This window comes from Cinclus cinclus, chromosome 24, assembly GCF_963662255.1.
Source record: "Cinclus cinclus chromosome 24, bCinCin1.1, whole genome shotgun sequence".
NCBI lineage: Eukaryota > Metazoa > Chordata > Aves > Passeriformes > Cinclidae > Cinclus > Cinclus cinclus.
Window position 1 is genome coordinate 5,673,668 of NC_085069.1, and position 21,861 is coordinate 5,695,528.

Here is a 21,861-nt window from a genome sequence, read left to right on the forward strand (position 1 = left end):
TTTTCTTTCCCATTTTCCCATTTTTTTTTTCACTGGATTTTCCTGCTCATTCCCCCCTTTATTCCAGGTAGATTTTCCCACCCTTTCCCATTTTTTTGACTGCATTTTCCTGCTCATTTCCCCATTTTTTTCACTGGATTTTCCCACCCTTTCCCATTTTTGGGGTGGATTTTTCTGCTCATTCCCTCAGGTTTTCAGGTCGATTTTCCCACCCTTTCCCATTTTTTCACTGGATTTTCCTGCTCATTCCCCCCTTTCTTCCAGGTAGATTTTCCCTTTTTTTTCCACTGGATTTTCCTTCCCATTTTCCCATTTATTTTTTTCCACTGGATTTTTCTGCTCATTCCCCCTTTTTTTGACTGCATTTTCCTTCCCATTTTCCCTTTTTTTTTTTTTCACTGGATTTTCCTTCTCATTCCCCCATTTTTTCCAGGTAGATTTTCCCTTTTTTTTTTCACTGGATTTTCCTTCCCATTTTCCCTTTTTTTTTTTCCACTGGATTTTCCTTCTCATTCCCCCATTTTTTTCCAGGTAGATTTTCCCTTTTTTTTCCACTGGATTTTCCTTCCCATTTTCCCATTTTTTTTGTCCACTGGATTTTCCTTCTCATTCCCCCTTTTTTTGACTGCATTTTCCTTCCCATTTTCCCATTTTTTTTTTCCACTGGATTTTCCTTCTCATTCCCCCTTTTTTTGACTGGATTTTCCTTCCCATTTTCCCATTTTTTTTTTCCACTGGATTTTTCTGCTCATTCCCCCATTTTTTTTCAGGTCGATTTTCCCTTTTTTTTTGACTGGATTTTCCTTCCCATTTTCCCATTTTTTTTTTCACTGGATTTTCCTTCTCATTCCCCCTTTTTTTGACTGCATTTTCCTTCCCATTTCCCCTTTTTTTTTTTTTCACTGGATTTTCCTTCCCATTTCCCCTTTTTTTTTTCCACTGGATTTTCCTTCTCATCCCAATTTTTTTTTTTTTTTCCCACTGGATTTCCAGGTAGATTTTCCCATTTTTTGGGGTGGATTTCCCACCCCTTGTCCTGGTACCTTCTCAGCAGCTGGGGGTGCTGGGGGGAGGCTGCTGGGGGATTCTGGCCTCTTCTTGTGCTTCTGCTTCGGCCTCTCCTTGTCCTTGCGGCTCTGGGAAAGAAAAAAAAACACCAGGAACCTCTGGAATGCTGCAATTCCCAGTGCTGGGAAGAGCAGAGGCAGATCCCAGAAATAAATCCAGAAATTAATCCTTATTCCCATTGTTTTCCAGCACAGATTCCCAGAAATAAATCCAAATTAATCCTTATTCCCATTTTTTTTCCAGGAAAGATTCCCAGAAATAAATCCAAATTAATCCTTATTCCCATTGTTTTCCAGCACAGATTCCCAGAAATAAATCCAAATTAATCTTTATTCCCATTGTTTTCCAGCACAGATTCCCAGAAATAAATTAAAATTAATCCTTATTCCCATTGTTTTCCAGCACAGATTCCCAGAAATAAATCCAGAAATTAATCCTTATTCCCATTTTTTTTCCAGCACAAATTCCCAGAAATAAATCCAGAAATTAATCCTTATTCCCATTGTTTTCCAGCACAGATTCCCAGAAATAAATCCAAATTAATCTTTATTCCCATTGTTTTCCAGCACAGATTCCCAGAAATAAATCCAAATTAATCTTTATTCCCATTTTTTTTCCAGCACAGATTCCCAGAAATAAATTCAAATTAATCCTTATTCCCATTTTTTTTCCAGCACAGATTCCCAGAAATAAATCCAAATTAATCCTTATTCCCATTGTTTTCCAGCACAGATTCCCAGAAATAAATCCAAATAAATTCCCATTCCCATTGTTTTCCAGCACAGATCCAGTAAAATCCACCCTCATCCTGGGCCAGGAAAAATCCTTTATTTTTCTCCCACTTCCCTCAGCTCCCAAATCCCCCAAAAAAACCCCACGAAAATCCTGAATTTAGGGGTTATTTATGGGAATAAAACCAACCCCAGGCTGTGTCTCCCACATTCCCAGCTGCTTTTCCTGAAAATCCCAAAGAAAATTGGATTTCTTGGATTCCAGAGATTTTTTTTTTTTTTTTTAGGAGCAGCAGAATTAAAAATTTTCTTTCAATCCAGACCTGGCTCCTAAATAATTCATTTATCAAAAAAAAAAAAAAAAAAAAAACAAAAAAACCCCAAAACAAAAAAACCCCAAACCTTTCCAGAGATGGATTTAACTCATTTTTCCCAGATAACCTGATCCCAAATTCCCAATAATTCATTTCCATCCTCACCCCCTCCAAAAAAAAAAAAAAAAATCCCCCCCTACGCTGCCCAAAAATCAGAATTTTTTTTATTTTTTATCCATTAAAACTTCAAATCTGAGCGGAAAAACTCCTGGATTTGGAGGTTTAAAGGCACCTTCAAGCCCTGGATTGAGGAAATGTTGGGAAATGTTGGGAATTTTGGAGGAATTTTGGGGATTTCTCACCTTTTTTGGCCGTTCATGGTGGGACAGGTGTTTTTCCTGGGCTGGGGACGCCGAGCGGCTCCTCCTGCCCGGGAGGAAGGAGCTGCTCCCGGAATGGCGAGAGGTCTTCTGAGAAAATCCAGGATGAGAGGGGGGGAAAAAGGAGGGGAAAAGAGGGGGGAAAGGGGAAAAAAAAATTGAGGGAAAATGGGAGGAAAGCAAAGGAAAATGGGGGGGGAAAAACAAGGGAATGGGGGGAAAGAGAGAAAAGGGGGAAAAGGGGAAAAGGGAAAACAAGGGGAAAGGGGAAAAGGGAAAACAAGGGGAAAGAGAGAAAAGGGGAAACAAGGGGAAAGGGGGAAAGGGGGAAAAAGGGGGGGGAAAGGGAAAAAAAATGAGGGAAAATGGGGGGAAAGCAAAGGAAAATGGGGGGAAAAACAAGGGAATGGGGAAAAAGAGAGGAAAGGGGGAAAAGGGGAAAAACAAGGGGAAAGAGAGAAAAGAGGGAAAACAAGGAGAAAAGGGGAAAAGGGAAAACAAGGGGAAAGGGGAAAAGGGGGGAAAAAGGGGGGGGGAAGGGAAAAAAAGAGGGAAAATGGGGGGAAAGCAAAGGAAAATGGGGGGGGAAAACAAGGGAATGGGGAAAAAGAGAAAAGGGGGAAAAGGGGAAAAACAAGGGGAAGGGGGAAAAGAGGGAAAACAAGGGGAAAGGGGAAAAAGGGAAAAACAAGGGGAAAGGGGGAAAGGGGAAACAAGGGGAAAGGGGGAAAGGGAAAAACAAGGGGAAAGGGGGAAAGGGGAAACAAGGGGAAAGGGGAAAAGGAAAAACAAGGGGAAAGGGGGAAAGGGGGAAAGGAGAGGGAAAAAAGGGGAATGGGGAAAAGGGAAAAACAAGGGGAATGGGGAAGGGGAATGGGGAAAAGAGGGAAAAGGGGGGAAAGAGGGAAAAGGGGAAAAATAAGTGAAAATGGGGGGAATCGAGAAAAAGGGGGAAAAGGGGAAAACAAAGGAAATGGGGAAAAGGGGAAATAGAGGGAAAGGGGGGAAAAGAGGGGGGGAAAGGGGGAAAAGACAGGGAAAATAGAGATAAAGAGGGGAAAAATATGAGAAAGGGGAAAAAAGGAGAAATGGGGAGAAAGGGGAAAAAAACAAAGTAAAATGGGGGGGAAAGGGAGAAAAAAGGCAAAATGAAGGAAAATAGGGGAAAGGGGGGAAGGGAAAAAACAAGAGAAAATTGGGGGGGGAAATAGAGGAAAAGGGGAAAAAGGGAAAACAAGGGAAATGGGGAAAAAGGAAATGGGGAAAAGAGGGAAAAGGGGGAAAAGAAGAGGGAAGAAGAAAAAAGGGGGGAAAACAAGGAAAAACAGAGAAAAAAAGGAAATGAGGGGAAAGGGGAAAAGGGGGGAAAAAGGGAAAAGGGGAGGAAATGGGGGAAAAAAAGGGAAAACAGAGAAAGGAGGGAAAAGGGGAAGAAAGAGGGCAAAGTTGAAAGAAAAGAGAAGAAACAGGTAAAAGGAAGAAAATACGGAAAAAGGGGGAAAAAGGGGAGAAAAGAGGGAAAAGGGGAGGAAAAGAGGGAAAAGGGGAAGAAAAGAGTGGAAAAGGAAAAAAAAGGGAAAACAAAAAAAAAAAAAAAGAGAGGGTCACCAGTGTCCCAGGACAACAAGGAATTCCCAGGACCATGAGGAAGTCCCAGGACAATCAGGAATTCCCAAGAAAACCAGGAATTCCCAGGTAAAACCAGGGATTCTCACCATTTTGCTGAAGTGATATTTGCAGTAGCCACAATATTTGACGTTGTCCACTTCCAGCACCTCCTCCTCACACAGCAGCCCTGCCATCTGAGCACTGGGAAATGGGAAAAATGGGGAAAATCACAGGGGAAATCACGGGGAGAAATGGGGAAAATCACAGGGAAATCACGGGGAGAAATGGGGAAAATCACAGGGGAAATCACGGGGAGAAATGGGGAAAATCACAGGGAAATCACAGGGAGAAATGGGGAAAATCACAGGGAAATCACAGGGAGAAATGGGGAAAATCACAGGGAAATCACGGGGAGAAATGGGGAAAATCACAGGGGAAATCACAGGGAGAAATGGGGAAAATCACAGGGGAAATCACAGGGAGAAATGGGGAAAATCACAGGGGGAAATCACAGGGAGAAATGGGGAAAATCACAGGGAAATCACGGGGAGAAATGGGGAAAATCACAGGGGAAATCACAGGGAGAAATGGGGAAAATCACAGGGGAAATCACGGGGAGAAATGGGGAAAATCACAGGGAAATCACGGGGAGAAATGGGGAAAATCACAGGGAAATCACGGGGAGAAATGGGGAAAATCACAGGGGAATCACGGGGAGAAATGGGGAAAATCACAGGGGAAATCACGGGGAGAAATGGGGAAAATCACAGGGAAATCATGGGGAGAAATGGGGAAAATCACAGGGAAATCACGGGGAGAAATGGGGAAAATCACAGGGAAATCACGGGGAGAAATGGGGAAAATCACAGGGGAAATCACGGGGAGAAATGGGGAAAATCACAGGGGAAATCACGGGGAGAAATGGGGAAAATCACAGGGAAATCGCAGGGAGAAATGGGGAAAATCACAGGGAAATCACAGGGAGAAATGGGGAAAATCACAGGGAAATCACGGGGAGAAATGGGGAAAATCACAGGGGAAATCACAGGGAGAAATGGGGAAAATCACAGGGAAATCACGGGGAGAAATGGGGAAAATCACAGGGGAAATCACAGGGGAAAATGGGGAGAATCACAGGAAAAAATGGGGAAAATCATAGGGAGAAATTACGGGGAAAATCATAGGGAGAAATTACAGGGAAAATCACAGGTAAAACAGAGGGCAAAGGGAAAAATCATAGGAAAAATCACAGTGAAAAATGGGAAAATTATAGGGGAAAAACAGGGAAATTTCATCCCCAGACTCCTCTTGGATTCCACACGCTCCCAATTGCCCAGGAATTCCCAATTCTCTGGAAAAACCTCCCAGGCCCGGAGTAAGAGGAGTCACCTCCAGCTCTAAATAACCCAGGAGGGATCAACCCCAAAACCCACAGGGAACAAAACCCCAAATCCAGGGCAGTGAAGGAGCAGCTGGGACTGGAATTCCAGAGGCGAATTCCCGGGAATGTCCTCACCAGGTGACATGGAAGGCCTGGCGGCAGCCATGGCGGTTGCAGGCCATGCAGGCCCCGGAGGCCGCTTTGCTCTCCCGGCCCTGCTCCTCACAGATGTAACATGTCTTGGATAAAAGAGATAGCATAGCGTTAAAATGTTTCTAAAATCATGGGAATTGTATGTAATAGATTCAGGGGGTGGAAAAGAAAGTTGGGTCGGGTAGGCCTGGGAAACGGAACTAGGCCCTGGGAATTAGAACTAGGCCCGGGAATGGGAACTAGGCCCTGGGAAAGGGAACCAGGCCCTGGGAATGGGAACCAGGCCCGGGAATGGGAACCAGGCCCTGGGAAAGGGAACCGGGCCCTGGGAATGGGAACCAGGCCCTGGGAAAGGGAACCAGGCCCCGGGAATGGGAACTAGGCCCGGGAATGGGAACTAGGCCTGGGAATGGGAACTAGGCCCCGAGAATGGGAACTAGGCCCCGGGAAAGGGAACCAGGCCCTGGGAAAGGGAACCAGGCCCGGGAATGGGAACCAGGCCCTGGGAAAGGGAACCAGGCCCGGGAATGGGAACCAGGCCCTGGGAAATGGAACCAGGCCCTGGGAAAGGGAACCAGGCCCTGGGAAATGGAACTAGGCCTGGGAATGGGAACTAGGCCCGGGAATGGGAACCAGGCCCCAAGAATGGGAACCAGGCCCCGGGAAAGGGAACCAGGCCCTGGGAATGGGAACTAGGCCCGGGAATGGGAACCAGGCCCTGGGAAAGGGAACCGGGCCCTGGGAATGGGAACCAGGCCCTGGGAAATTGAACTAGGCCCTGGGAAAGGGAACTAGGCCCGGGAATGGGAACCAGGCCCAGGAATGGGAACCAGGCCCCGGGAAAGGGAACCAGGCCCGGGAATGGGAACCAGGCCCTGGGAAAGGGAACCAGGCCCTGGGAAAGGGAACCAGGCCCTGGGAATGGGAACCAGGCCCTGGGAAATTGAACTAGGCCCTGGGAAAGGGAACTAGGCCCGGGAATGGGAACCAGGCCCAGGAATGGGAACCAGGCCCCGGGAAAGGGAACCAGGCCCGGGAATGGGAACCAGGCCCTGGGAAAGGGAACCAGGCCCCGGGAAAGGGAACCAGGCCCCGGGAAAGGGAACCAGGCCCGGGAATGGGAACCAGGCCCGGGAATGGGAACCAGGCCCGGGAAAGGGAACTAGGCCCGGGAAAGGGAACCGGGCCCTGGGAATGGGAACCGGGCCCTGGGAATGGGAACTAGGCCCGGGAAAGGGAACCGGGCCCTGGGAACGAATTAGATCAGGTGATAAAGTGGGAAGAAGCCGTGGGAGGATGGGATGATCCTGAATTCCCGGAATCCCAAAATCCCGAATTCCTGAAATCCTGGGAATTTTACCTTGTTGAAGCGGTCGTGGGGAACGTACTGGAGCACGATGGGCTCCATGGTGAGCACGTTGGCAAACTGCACCTCGGGGATGTACAGGGCACACACCACGTGGGCCCAGCCTGGAAAAGGGATGGAAGAAGTGGGAATTCAGTCCAAGAATCCCCAAAAAACCAAAAAAATTCTGGGCAAAAAAAAATTTCAGTCCTAAAAAAAAAAAAAAATCCCCAAAAAAATGACGTGTCAGAAATATTTCTGTTGACAAAAAACGCTGTCCTAAGAGAAATTTCCGTGATGAAAAAGCTTCTATTCCCCCCCAAAAGCTATATCCTCAAAAAACTTCCATCCCTAAGTGCCTAAAAATCCTCCATCCCAAAAAATTTGCCATCCCAAAAAAAATGCTTCATCCCAAAAAAACTCCATCCCAAAAAAACCCCTCATCCCAAAAATCTCCATCCCAAAAAACCCTTCATCCCAAAAAATTCTTCATCCCTAAAAAGCCTTTATCCCAAAAATCTTTCATCCCAAAAAATCCTGTATCCTAAAAAATCATCCATCCCTAAAAAACCTCCATTCCAAAAAAAACCTTCATCCCAAAAACCTCCATCACCCCAAAAAAACCCATCCCAAAGAAAACCACATCCCGGAAAACTCTCCATCCCACAAAACTCTCCATCCCAAAAAAGCCTTCATCCCAAAAAAACTCTCAATCCCAAAAAGGGATCCAGAGAAAACCTCACTGATTTTCAGACCAGGAGCTCTGATCCATGGAATTCCCGAGAATTTTCGGCTGCTGAGGAACAGCAAAAATCCGCAGGAAAATCCCACATGCAAAAATCCCCTGGAATTCCCCCAGATTAAGAAACAATTCCCACGGGATCAACCCCCCAAATTCCTCATTTTGGGCTCGTTTTGAGTTTCCTGGAAGTGAAGTTTTTGGGAAAAAACAGGAGAGTTTGGGATTTTCCAGGTGGGAAGATCCTCACCTCCATTGTCCGTGCGCTTCAAGGCTCCGTCCTTGTGGGGACACAGTTCACACCTCTGAAAGGGAAAAAAACCCCAAAAATTAATCAAATGTCATCAAAAAAATTCAAATTTTATCAACACGGTTCAAATTTAATCAATAACATTCAGATTCAATCAGTAACGTTCAAATAAAATCAAAAATATTCAAATTTTATCAACAAAATTCAAATTCCATTGCTAAAATTGAAAATGAGTCAATGAAATGGAAATTTCATTTACAAAGTTCAAATTGAATGAAATTTAACGGATGAAAATTGGAATTCAATCAATAAAATTGAAATTTCATCAGCAGAATCGAAATCTCATCAACAAAATTTATGTTTATCGACGAAGTTCAAAAATTAATCAACGAAACTGAAAATTAATCAATAAAAGCAAAATTTTGTCGATGGAATTGAAATTTAATCCATGAAACTGGAATTTAATCAATAATAATTTAATCAATCAGGATAAATTGATAAAATTCAAATGTAATCAGTTTAATTCCAGGTTTAGGACCAGAAAATCCCTGATTCCACCCCATAAAGGAGCAGCTGCCAGAAAAATTTTGTAGGATGAGGCCTGAGGATGTTTTGGTGGAAAAAACCCTCAAATAAAGCCCTAAAAAATGGATTTAAGCCCTAGGGTGAAGTTTTGCTTTTGGGGCTTTTTTTAGGGCCAGTTTAGGGGGGAAAAAAACACCTAAAAAAAAGCCCTAAAAATGGATTTAATCCTCGGGGGTTAATTTTTGTTATTGGGTTTTTTTTTTAGGGCCGATTTTAGGGAAAAAAATAAAGCCCTAAAAAATGGATTTAAATCCCGTGGTGAAGTTTTGCTTTTGGGGCTTTTTTTAGGGCCAGTTTAGGGGGAAAAAAAAACACCTAAAAAAAGCCCTAAAAATGGATTTAAACCTCGGGGGCAAAGTTTTAGGGTATTTTAGAACCAGTTTTAGGGAAAAAAATAAAGACCTAAAAAAATGGATTTAAATCCCTGGGGTGAAGTTTTGCTTTTGGGGCTTTTTTTAGGGCCAGTTTAGGGGGGAAAAAAACACCTAAAAAAAAGCCCTAAAAATGGATTTAAACCTCGGGGGTTAATTTTTGTTATTGGGTTTTTTTTTTAGGGCCGATTTTAGGGAAAAAAATAAAGCCCTAAAAAATGGATTTAAATCCCGTGGTGAAGTTTTGCTTTCGGGGCTTTTTTTAGGGCCAGTTTAGGGGAAAAAAAAAACACCTAAAAAAAACCCTAAAAATGGATTTAAACCCCTCAGGTAAAGTTTTGTTTTTGGGGTGTTTTTAGGGTCGGTTTTAGGGCTGTGGTTGGAGAGTAAAACCGAAAGCAGTGACTCAGAGAGTTAAAAAAAAAAAGGAGATTTTTATCTTTTTTTTCTCTCTCTGCTCTTTCCTTCCTCCTCTTGCGAGGTTTTTTTTTCTCCCCATTTTGGGGGAATATTTTGGTTGTAGGGTGGTGGTTGGGTTTGGGGTTGTTTTTGGGGTACCCCAAAATCTGGAGCAGCAAAAATCTCCCCATGTGGTGGGTTTTTTTTGTTTTTTTTTTTTTTTTTGTTATTTTTTTAATTACCAATTAATTAAATTACCAAACCTGCAAGGTAAAATAAACCTGACCTAAATAAAAATGGATTTTTTTTTTTTTTTTGGGGGGGGTGGGGTAGTAAAAATGTTCCGCTGGAAGTTTTGGGATGATGAGGCTGGGACAGAAGAAATCCCCAAAACCCCAAAAATCTGAGGAAAAAAACCTTCAGGCAATGAGGAATTGTGGGATGGAAGAAGCTTAAAATAAAATCCAGGGAAAATTTCCCTGATCCCCAGGTTGGGTCCAACCCAGATATGGGAAATTCCAGGAGCTGGAATTGATAAATCAGGGACTGGGGGGGACAAAAATCTGCCTCGCTTTCCATGAAAACCCCAGGAAAATTCCAGGAAAATTTCAGGAAAATTCCATGAAAACCCCATGAAAAAATTCCATCACAACCCCATTAAAAACTCCATGAAAAATTCCATTAAAGTTCCATTACGACCCCATTAAAAACGCCACGAAAATTCCATGAAAACCCCATGAAAACTCCATTTAAAATTCCATGAAAACCCCATGAAAACTCCATTTAAAATTCCATGAAAACTCCATGAAAACCCCATGAAAATTCCATTTAAAATTCCTTGAAAACCCCATGAAAACTCCATTTAAAATTCCATGAAAACCCCATGAAAACCCCATGAAAACTCCATTTAAAACTCCATGAAAACCCCATGAAAACTCCATTTAAAATTCCATGAAAACCCCATGAAAATTCCATTTAAAATTCCATGAAAACCCCATGAAAATTCCATTTAAAATTCCATGAAAACTCCATAAGAAATTCCATTTAAAATTCCATGAAAACCCCAATAAAAAACTCTATGAAAACCCCATGAAAAATTCCATTACAACCCTATTAAAAGCTCCACAAAAACTCCACGAAAATTCCATTAAAATCCAATAAAAATTCCATGAAAATCCCAATAAAAACTCCATCAAAAATCCCTTGAAAACCCAAAGAAAACCCAATGAAAATTCCATGAAAACCCCACGGAAACTCCATGAAAAATTCCATGAAAACGACACGAAAACCCCAATAAAAACTCCATGAAAAATTCCATGAAAACCCCAATAAAAACTCCATGAAAAATTCCATGAAAACCCAATAAAAACTCCATTTAAAAAAATCCACAAAAACCCCACGGAAACTCCATGAAAAATTCCATGAAAAATTCCACGAAAACCCCACGAAAACCCAAGGAAACTCTACAAAAAACCCCCCAAAAAAATTCTATAAAAGCCCCATCTTTGAAGGAAAAATTACTTTTTTTTTTCTTTTTTTTTTTTTTTTTTTTTTTGGAAAATTGAGAACTTTAACCCCAAAAAATCTTGGACAATCCCAAAATTTTTTTGGGAAACCCAATCCAGGATTTTTCCATACTCACCACCCGGGCTGCTCTTTCCTGGGATTCACATTTCCGACAGAACCAGGGGCCAGTGGGAACTTGGACAATTCCATAACAAGCTGGGGGAAAAAAAGCAAAAAAAAAAAAAAAAAAGAAATTAAACCATTTAAAAAAATCAATTTATTTTTGATTTTGCAGGGATTTCAAAATGTCTGGAGCAGCCTGGAAAATTCCCTGTTGATGGAAAAATTGGATGAGCTTCAAGATTCATTCAGATCCTGAGAATTCCACGGTTGTAAAATTTTTTAAATTGTAACCACATTATCTAAAATTCCATTTTTCTGGTCAGTTCTGCCTCTCCCAGGAATTCCTTTGTTCAGTTTCATACCTGGAATGAGAAATTCTGGGAATTTGTGGCTCAAATGGGAATAGAAACCGAGAAGGGGTAAAATGAGGATTTTAGGGATAAGATGGATTTTAAAACAGGGAAGAAAATTGGGGGAAAAACGGGAAATAAACAGAGAGAAAAACAGGGAACAATGGAGAAAACAGGGGGGAAATGGGGAAAATCAGTGGGAAAATGGGAAAAACAGGGAGGAAAATGGGAAATAAACAGGGAGAAAAAACGAGGGAATAGGGGAAATGGAAAATCCGTGGAAAAAATGGGGGAAAGGGAAAAACAGGGGGAGAAAACTGGGAGAAAGCAGGGGAAAAATGAGGAAATAAACTGGGAGAAAAATGGGAAAAATGGGGAAATCAGTGGAAAAAAATGGGGGAAATGAGAAAACAAACAGGGAAGAAAACAGGGGGAAAAATGGAGAAAATGGGAAAAACCAGGGAAGAAAACAGGGGGAAAAAATGGAGAAAATGGGAAAAACCAGGGAAGAAAACAGGGGGAAAAAATGGAGAAAATGGGAAAAACCAGGGAAGAAAACAGGGGGAAAAAATGGAGAAAATGGGAAGAAAATTGAGAGAAAACGGGGAAATAAACAGGGAGAAAAATGGGAAAAACTGGGAGAAAGCAGGGGAAAAATGAGGAACTAAATAGGGAGAAAAATGGGGAAAATGGGGAAATCAGGGAAGAAAACTGAGAGAAAACAGGGAAATAAACAGGGAGAAAAATGGGAAAAACGGGGAAATTAGTGAGTAAAAAATGGGGAAAATGGGAAAAACCAGGGAAGAAAACAGGGGGGGGAAATGGAGAAAAATGGGAAAAACTGGGAGAAAGCAGGGAAAAAATGAGGAACTCAATAAGGAGAAAAATGGGGAAAATGGGGAAATCAGGGGGAAAAATGGAGAAAATGGGAAAAAACAGGAAATAAACAGGGAGAAAACCAGGGGAAAACAGGGAATAAATGGGAAAATCAGTGGGGAAAATGGGAAAAATGAGAAAAACAGGGAAGAAAACTGAGAGAAAACGGGGAAATAAACAGGGAGAAAAATGGGAAAAACTGGGAGAAAGCAGGGAAAAAATGAGGAACTAAATAGGGAGAAAAATGGGAAAAATGGGGAAATCAGGGGAAAAAAATGGGGAAAATGGGAAAAACCAGGGAAGAAAACAGGGGGGGAAAATGGAGAAAAATGGGAAAATCTGGGAGAAAGCAGGGAAAAAATGAGGAACTAAATAAGGAGAAAAATGGGGAAAATGGGGAAATCAGGGGAAAAAAATGGGGAAAATGGGAAAAACCAGGGAAGAAAATTGAGAGAAAACGGGGAAATAAACAGGGAGAAAAATGGGAAAAACTGGGAAATCAGTGGAAAAAATGGGGAAAATGGGGAAAAACCAGGGAAATCAGTGGAAAAATGGGAAAAACCAGGGAAGAAAGTGGGAGGAAAGAGGGAGAGCAGGGAATGCCGAGGTCCCGGGAAGCTCCAGCTCCATCTTTAGGTCGGGCTCAAGGCCAAGAACGAGCTCAGCCAGAGCCAGGGGAGGCTGCCAGGGAAAAACAAGGGGAAAAAAATGTGGAATATGAGCTGAAAATTCCATTTATAACCGCCCTTAACTCCTCCGTTAAACCCCTTGTTTCCCGTCTTGCAGGTTCCGTGAACATCCCGGAGTTTTTAATGGAAAGGTTGTGTCCCAAAGAGGAAAAAAAAAACCAAAAAAAACCCAAAACAAGAGGGGAAAGCTGAAAATGAGCAGAAAATAGAATTCATAAATAAGGCCTTTATTAGAGCTCTTGTTTCTGTGAACATCCTGAGTCCAGGTTCCTTTTTGGGGTTTGGTTATTTTGGGAATAAAAACTTCCCCAAAACTCTGCAGGTTGAATCCTGAGAGTTCATTTTTTGGGGTTTGATTTATTTAGAGAATAAAAACCTCCCCAAATCCCTGCAGGGAGAGCCCTGAGGTTCTTATTTGGGGTTTGAGTTATTTGGGGAATAAATCTTCCCCAAAACCCTGTGGGGTCAGTCCCAAGATTCCTTTTTGGGGGTTGAGTTTTATTTTGGGAATAAAAACTTCCCCAAAACTCTGCAGGTTGAATCCTGAGAGTTCATTTTTTGGGGTTTGATTTATTTAGAGAATAAAAACCTCCCCAAATCCCTGCAGGGAGAGCCCTGAGGTTCTTATTTGGGGTTTGAGTTATTTGGGGAATAAATCTTCCCCAAAACCCTGTGGGGTCAGTCCCAAGATTCCTTTTTGGGGGTTGAGTTTTATTTTGGGAATAAAAACTTCCCCAAAACCCTGCAGGTTGAATCCTGAGAGTTCATTTTTTGGGGTTTGATTTATTTAGAGAATAAAAACGTCCCCAAATCCCTGCAGGGAGAGCCCTGAGGTTCTTATTTGGGGTTTGAGTTGTTTTGGAAATAAAACATCCCCAGATCAATGCAGGGTGAACCCTGAGAGTTCTTTTTTGGGGGTTTGATTTATTTTGGGATTAAAAACTTCCCCAAACCCCTGCAGGCAGAGCCCTGAGGTTCCTTTTTGGGGTTTGAGTTATTTGGGGAATAAATCTTCCCCAAAACCCTGTGGGGTCAGTCCCAAGATTCCTTTTTGGGGGTTGAGTTTTATTTTGGGATTAAAAACTTCCCCAAACCCCTGCAGGATGAATCCTGAGAGTTCCTTTTTTGGGGTTTGTGTTATTTTGGGATTAAAAACTTCCCCAAACCCCTGCAGGCAGAGCCCTGAGGTTCCTGTTTAGGGTTTGAGTTATTTTGGGAATAAAAACCTCCCCGAAGCCGCAGAGGCTGGGCCGGGCTCCAAAAGGGCTGTGAGGAGCTGGGGAATCCCCACATCCTGCCCCAAAAAACCCCAAATCAGCTCCCTGAGCTTCCCACAGGCACAGAGCGGGACTGAGCGAGGCTCAGAGCCTGAACCTGCTCCCCTGGAACTGCTCCCGAAAATCTGGGACTGCTCCTGGAAATCTGGGACTGATCCCGGAAATCTGGGACTGATCCTGGAAATCTGGGACTGATCCCGGAAATCTGGGACTGATCCTGGAAATCTGGGACTGATCCTGACCCTTAAAAACTGATCCTAAAAATCTGAAACTGCTCCTGGAACTGCTCCCGAAAATCTGGGACTGATCCTGGAAATCTGGGACTGCTCCCGGAAATCTGGGACTGATCCTGGAAATCTGGGACTGATCCTGACCCTTAAAAACTGATCCTAAAAATCTGAAACTGCTCCTGGAACTGCTCCCAAAAATCTGGGACTGCTCCTGGAAATCTGGGACTGCTCCCGGAAATCTGGGACTGATCCTGGAAATCTGGGACTGATCCCGGAAATCTGGGACTGATCCTGGAAATCTGGGACTGCTCCCGGAAATCTGGGACTGATCCTGGAAATCTGGGACTGATCCTGACCCTTAAAAACTGATCCTAAAAATCTGAAACTGCTCCTGGAACTGCTCCCAAAAATCTGGGACTGATCCTGGAAATCTGGGACTGCTCCCGGAAATCTGGGACTGATCCTGGAAATCTGGGACTGATCCCGGAAATCTGGGACTGATCCTGGAAATCTGGGACTGCTCCCGAAAATCTGGGACTGATCCTGGAAATCTGGGACTGCTCCCGAAAATCTGGGACTGATCCCGGAAATCTGGGACTGCTCCTGAAAATCTGGGACTGACCCTGACCCTTAAAAACTGATCCTAAAAATCTGAAACTGCTCCTGGAACTGCTCCTGAAAATCTGGGACTGATCCTGGAAATCTGGGACTGATCCTGACCCTTAAAAACTGATCCTAAAAATCTGAAACTGCTCCTGGAATTGCTCCTAAAAATCTGAAACTGCTCCTGAAAATCTGGGACTCATCCTGGAAATTTGAGACTGATCCTGACCCTTTAAAAATTCTCCTGAAAATCTGAAACTGCTCCTGAAAATCTGAAACTGCTTCTGGAACTGCTCCCAAAAATCTGGAACTGCTCCTAAAACTCCTCCTGAAAAATCTGGAACTGTTCCTGAAACTGCTCCTGAAAACCAGAGACTATTGCTGACCCTCGGAAATGGTTCCTGACCCTTTGGAACAGCTCTGGAGCTGTTCTTGAAAATCTGGAACTGCTCCTGAATATTTGAAACTCTCCCTGACCCTTCAAAAACTCTCCCTGACCCTTAGGAATTGTTCTTGTCCCTCTGAAACTTTTCTCGAAAATCTGGAACTGTTCTTGCACTTCTGGAACTGTTCCTGAATATCTGAAACTCTTCCTGACCCCTCAAAAACAGCTCCTGACCCTTAAAAATAATTCCTGACCCCATCAAAAACCGTTCCTGGATATTTACAACTCTTCCTAACCCTTCCAAAACCATTCCTGACCCTTCAAAAACCATTCCTGACCCCTCAAAACTGCTCCTGAATATTTGAAACGCCTCCTGCCCCTCTGGAAGTTCCCGCTGCCACACAAAACCGATTCTCTGAATTTTGGGGGCGGGAATGGGAACAGCACCAGGAGCCTCGAAAACAAAACCGGGGGGATGGAGGGAGCCAGGAATTGGGGAGCACCGGGAAAAACCAAGAGCAGGAATGGGAATGGGGAATGGGAATGGGGATGGGAATGGGGAATGGGGAATGGGGAATAGGAATGGGGAATGGGAATGGGGAATGGGAATGGGGAATGGGGAATGGGAATGGGGGAATGGGGATGGGGGAATGGGAATGGGGAATGGGGAATAGGAATGGGAATGGGGAATGGGAATGGGAAGGGGGAATGGGAATGGGGAATGGGGAATGGGAATGGGGAATGGGGAATGGGAATGGGGGAATGGGGATGGGGAATGGGAATGGGGAATGGGGAATAGGAATGGGAAGGGGGAATGGGAATGGGGAATGGGGAATGGGAATGGGGAATGGGAACAGGGACGGGAACGGGGACGGGAACAGGGACGGGAACGGGGACAGGGACGGGGACAGGGACGGGAACAGGGACGGGAATTGGAATGGGAACAGGGATAGGGATGGGAATGGGAACGGGGATGGGAATGGGAACGGGAGCAGGAATTTGTCCTTCAAGAGCCCCTGGAGCTGTGGGGTCACTTAGGGTCATCCCCAGGGGTGGGAACGGTGACCGGGTTTTGGGTTCCCACAAAAGCGGTGGCTGTCCCCAGAGCGTCCCAGGCCAGGCTGGACACTGCGGGTGTCCCCAGGCGGGATCTGGGGTCCCTTCCCACCCGAACCATTCCCTGACCCCACAGCCACAACCTGTGACAGAGCCCCCGGGAGTGTCACGGACCTGGCGGGGTCACCTGGAGGGGTCACCTGGCGGGGTCACTTTATGGGGTCACCTCGTGGGTGTCACATCCTGGGTGTCATCTCATGAGGTCACCTCATGGGTGTCACCAGCCAGGGCTGGAACCACGGACACACCAAAACCAGGGACAGCAACAGAGCCTGAGGGCAACAATCCCTGCGGCTGCCAGGGACAGGGCCAGGGCTGGACACACGGACGGGGCCGGACACACGGACAGGGCTGGACGGGGCCGGACACACGGACAGGGCTGGACACACAGACAGGGCCGGACGGGGCCGGACACACGGACGGGGCTGGACACACAGACAGGGCCGGACGGGGCCGGACACACGGACAAGTGGGACACACAGACAGGGCCAGATGGGGCTGGACACACAGACAGAGCCGGACGGGGCCGGACACACGGACAGGGCCGGACACACAGACAGGGCCAGATGGGGCTGGACACACGGAGAGGGCCGGACGGGGCCGGACACACGGACAAGTGGGACACACAGACAGGGCCAGATGGGGCTGGACACACGGACAGGGCTGGACAAACGGACAGGGCTGGACGGGGCCGGACACATGGACGGGGCTGGACAAACGGACAGGGCTGGACACACAGACAGGGCTGGATGGGGCCAGACACACGGACGGGGCTGGACACACAGACAGGGCTGGACGGGGCCGGACACACGGACGGGGCTGGACACACGGACAGGGCTGGACGGGGCCGGACACACGGACAAGTGGGACACACAGACAGGGCCAGATGGGGCTGGACACACAGACAGGGCTGGACACACGGACAGAGCCGGACGGGGCCGGACACACGGACAGGGCCGGACACACGGACAGGGCCAGATGGGGCTGGACACACGGACAAGTGGGACACACAGACAGGACTGGACACACAGACAGGGCCGGACGGGGCCGGACACACGGACAAGTGGGACACACAGACAGGGCCAGATGGGGCTGGACACACAGACAGAGCCGGACACATGGACAGGGCTGGACACACGGACAGAGCCGGACGGGGCCGGACACACGGACAGGGCCGGACACACAGACAGGGCTGGACGGGGCCGGACACACGGACGGGGCTGGACACACGGACAGGGCCGGACGGGGCCGGACACACGGACGGGGCTGGACACACGGACAAGTGGGACACACAGACAGGGCCAGATGGGGCTGGACACACGGACAGGGCTGGACAAACGGACAGGGCCGGACGGGGCCGGACACACGGACAAGTGGGACACACGGACAGGGCCGGACACACGGACAGCCAGAGCCAGGAGTGAGCACCAGGAACGGGCCGGGAGCGAGCAGGAAGAGCTGGAGACGTGAAGGGACAGGGACGGGATAAAACAACAACCGGGATAGGGACGGGATAAAATAACCGGGATAGGGACGGGATGGAATAACAATCGGGATAGGGATGGGAAAAACAACAACCGGGTGAGGGACGGGATAAAATAACCGGGAAAAAGATGGGATAAAACAACAACCGGGAAAAAGATGGGATAAAACAGGCGGGAGAGGACGGGATAGCAGCGGCCGGGAGAAGAGCGCGGCCCGAGCAGCCCGGAGCCCTCGGCGCGTTCTGAACAAACCGAGCCCCGGTACCGCCGGTACCGATCGGAATAAACCGAGCCCCGGTACCGATCGGGACAAACCGAGCCCCGGTACCGATCGGGAACAAACCGAACCCCGGTACCGATCGGGACAAACCGAGCCCCGGTACCGCCGGTACCGATCGGGACAAACCGAGCCCCGGTACCGCCGGTACCGATCGGAACAAACCGAACCCCGGTACCGATCGGGACAAACCGAACCCCGGTACCGCCGGTACCGATCGGAACAAACCGAGCCCCGGTACCGATCGGTACAAACCGAACCCCCGGTACCGATCGGGACAAACCGAGCCCCGGTACCGCCTGGTACCGATCGGAATAAACCGAGCCCCGGTACCGATCGGGACAAACCGAGCCCCGGTACCGCCGGTACCGATCGGAACAAACCGAGCCCCGGTACCGATCGGGACAAACCGAGCCCCGGTACCGCCGGTACCGATCGGAATAAACCGAGCCCCGGTACCGATCGGGACAAACCGAGCCCCGGTACCGCCGGTACCGATCGGGACAAACCGAGCCCCGGTACCGATCGGGACAAACCGAGCCCCGGTACCGCCGGTACCGATCGGAATAAACCGAGCCCCGGTACCGATCGGGACAAACCGAGCCCCGGTACCGCCGGTACCGATCGGAACAAACCGAGCCCCGGTACCGATCGGGACAAACCGAACCCCGGTACCGATCGGGACAAACCGAACCCCGGTACCGATCGGTACAAAGCGAGCCCCGGTACCGCCGGTACCGATCCGAACCCGCCTCGGTTTCGTTCACCGAGCTCAGGACAAACTTTCCGGGGCCCGTTACGGCGAGCTGGGGGCGGGTCCGGAGTCATTTAAAATGCAAATGGGCCGTGTCGCCGGGAGCAGCGGGGGGAGGGCGGGAGGAGGAGGAGGAGGAGGAGGAGGAGGAGGAGGAGGAGGAGGAGGAGGAGGGCTGCCTTCCTCCCTCCCTCCCCTCGCCCAGGCAGCTCCGGGCCCCATCGCCCCACCGTGGTTTTCCCCCGATCCCGAGTGGGGGGCACAGCACCTCTGACCCCCCCCCCCCCCCCATTTCCCTCCCTGTTAAACCGAGGGGAGGGGGGGGGGGGGAGGGCAGCGCATAAATCCCCAAAAATCCCGATCCCAGTGGGAGGAGGGGGGGGGGGGGGGTCGGGTCTCCGCTGCCACCCCAACTCCTCCCCCCGCCTTGTCCCCATCCTGTGTGTCCCCACCCCCCCCGCTCCGTGCGACCGCGCCACCCCAGCGGTGACACCGTTATTTGGAACAATAGCGTTAAAACAAAGCGCAACCCCCCCCCCTCCACCACCACCACCATCCTCATCCTCATCCTCACCCCGTCCTCTCCCATCCCCCCCACCCCAAGAGGGGATTTTGGGGGGGGGGGGGGTCCGTGCCGGGCTCACCTTGGTGCACGGCCACATTGCAGCCGTGGCCATCGCAGTAGACGAGCGGGTTCTCCGCCCAGCCGCGCTCGTCGGAACACACACAGCAGCCTCCCACCATCTCCTTCATACTTCCAGGAGGGTTTTCCTGCCCCCCGCTCCCTCCCCGCGCTCCTCCTCCTCCTCCTCCTCCCCCTCCTCCCCTTCCCTCCTCCTCCTCCTCTTCCTCCCCCTCCTCCGTGCTGCCCCCTCCCCGCCTCTCGCGGGGGGACCGGAGCTGGATCGGGGGGGGGGGGGGTTGGGGGGGGGAAGAGAAGTCACAAAGAGGGAGGGGACAGAGGGGGGACAGCAAGGAGGTGGCACTTGTGGCCACCCCCCCCCCCCTTACTGCTTGTCCCTCTCCCTTGCTGCTCGTCACCCCCCAATTTGTCCCTGTCCCCTCCAATTTGTCCCTGTCCCCCCGTTTGTCGCTGTCTCCCCCATCTGTGCTCGTCCCCCCAATTTGTCGCTGTCCCTCCCACATTTGTCGCTGTCCCCCCGTTTGTCGCTGTCCCCCCGTCTGTCGCTGTCCCCCCGTCTGTCCTGTCCCCCCCCCATTTGTCGCTGTCCCCCCCCAATTTGTCCCTGTCCCCCCGTCTGTCCCTGTCCCCCCAATTTGTCTCTATCCCCCCCCCCAATTTATCGCTATCCTCCCCCAATTTGTCGCTATCCCCCCCCAATTTGTCGCTATCCCCCCCCAATTTGTCGCTATCCCCCCCCCCAGTTTGTCCCTGTCCCCCCCCCATTTTGTCCCTGTCCCCCCCCCCATTTGTCGCTGTCCCCTCGTTTGTCGCTGTCCCCCCCGTGTCCCCCCTCCCGGTACAATCATGGCGGCGCCGCCCGCACTCTCCGGTAAAATTTGCGGTTCACGGATCCCAACTCGGCCGCGTCCGGGTCGGGCGGGTTTGCACGCGGGTGACATTTTGGATTTTTTTTAAAATTTATTATTATTATTTTATTTTTGTGTTTGTTTATTTTTATTTATTTTAACCCTTTGCTATGAAGATTTTAGGAATTTTTTTTTGTTTGTTTTTTTCCCTCCTCCCCGCGGCCTCCACTTCCCGGCTGGGAGAGCGGGGATCCCGCTGTTCCCCATGGAACGCTCCGAAAATCCAATTATTCCCAAAATTCCCAGATCCCGGCTCCGGCAGCGCCACCGCCCGAGCCTCCCTTGGAAAAGGGATTTAACCCCTTGGCACCTGCTCCGGGATGTGGGAAGGAGGAAAAAAATCTTCCTTCCTTCCTTCCTTTTCCCGGAGGTTTGTGTGCGGCGGGAGGAGTGGTGGGAATAGCGGGAAAACAGGGAAATGATCCTGGAATATTTGGGATTATTGCTTTATTGATGGGATTGCACCTGCAGGAATCCAGTGAAATTATCCTGGAGTATTTATGGGAATATTTCTGTTTGGGATTGTGTCTGTATGAAATGAGGGAAGAGGAATTATCCTGAAATATTTGGAATATTAATTTATGGGATTTCACCTGCAAGGAACCAGGGAAGAAAAAAGTTCCTGAGTTACTTGGAATATTTATTTATGGGATTACACCTGCAGGGAATGAGTGAAGAGAAATTATCCTGAAATATTGTGAATATTTCTTTATTTATGGGGTTGTACCTCCAGGGAATGAGTGAAGAGAAATTATCCTGATTATTTGGAATATTGGGAATATTTATTTATTTATGGGATTACACCTGCAGGGAACCCAGTGAAGTGAAACTGAATTATTTGGAATATTTCTGTTTGGGATTGCACCTGCAGGGAATGAGTGAAATAATTCTGAATTATTTGGAATATTTCTTTATTTATGGGATTGCACCTGCAGGGAATGGGTGAAATAATCCTGAATTATTTGGAATATTTCTTTATTTATGGGATTGCACCTGCAGGGAATGAGTGAAATAATCCTGAAATATTGGGAATATTTCTTTATTTATGGGATTGCACCTGCAGGGAATGGGTGAAATAATCCTGAAATATCTGGAATATTTCTTTATTTATGGGATTGTACCTGCAGGGAATGAGTGAGGAGATCCTGAAATATTTATGGGAATATTTTTGTTTGGGATTGCACCTGCAGGGAATGGGTGAAATAATCCTGAAATATTGGGAATATTTCTTTATTTATGGGATTTCACCTGCAGATCCCAAAATCTCCACCACGTCACCTTTGGGGTATCCCAGGAAACTCCCCTTGGACCCAGAA

The 21,861-nt window shown here is 47.7% G+C and overlaps 1 protein-coding gene across 1 annotated transcript in view; it reads right to left on the reverse strand.

Moving 5' to 3' along the window:
• The window catches only part of MLLT6 (MLLT6, PHD finger containing), a 39,714-nt gene extending 19,962 nt beyond the window's left edge, over window positions 1-19,752 (reverse strand). Inside the window, exons 1-8 of the mRNA XM_062508262.1 lie at window positions 19,639-19,752; window positions 10,967-11,046; window positions 7,970-8,024; window positions 6,996-7,105; window positions 5,618-5,721; window positions 4,209-4,302; window positions 2,476-2,583; window positions 1,044-1,136 (exon numbers count right to left, since the gene is read on the reverse strand). Coding sequence (XP_062364246.1) covers window positions 1,044-1,136; window positions 2,476-2,583; window positions 4,209-4,302; window positions 5,618-5,721; window positions 6,996-7,105; window positions 7,970-8,024; window positions 10,967-11,046; window positions 19,639-19,747 — 753 coding nt within the window. The 5' untranslated portion in view covers window positions 19,748-19,752. The remainder of the gene's footprint in view (window positions 1-1,043; window positions 1,137-2,475; window positions 2,584-4,208; window positions 4,303-5,617; window positions 5,722-6,995; window positions 7,106-7,969; window positions 8,025-10,966; window positions 11,047-19,638) is intronic.
• Window positions 19,753-21,861: the final 2,109 nt, after the last annotated feature.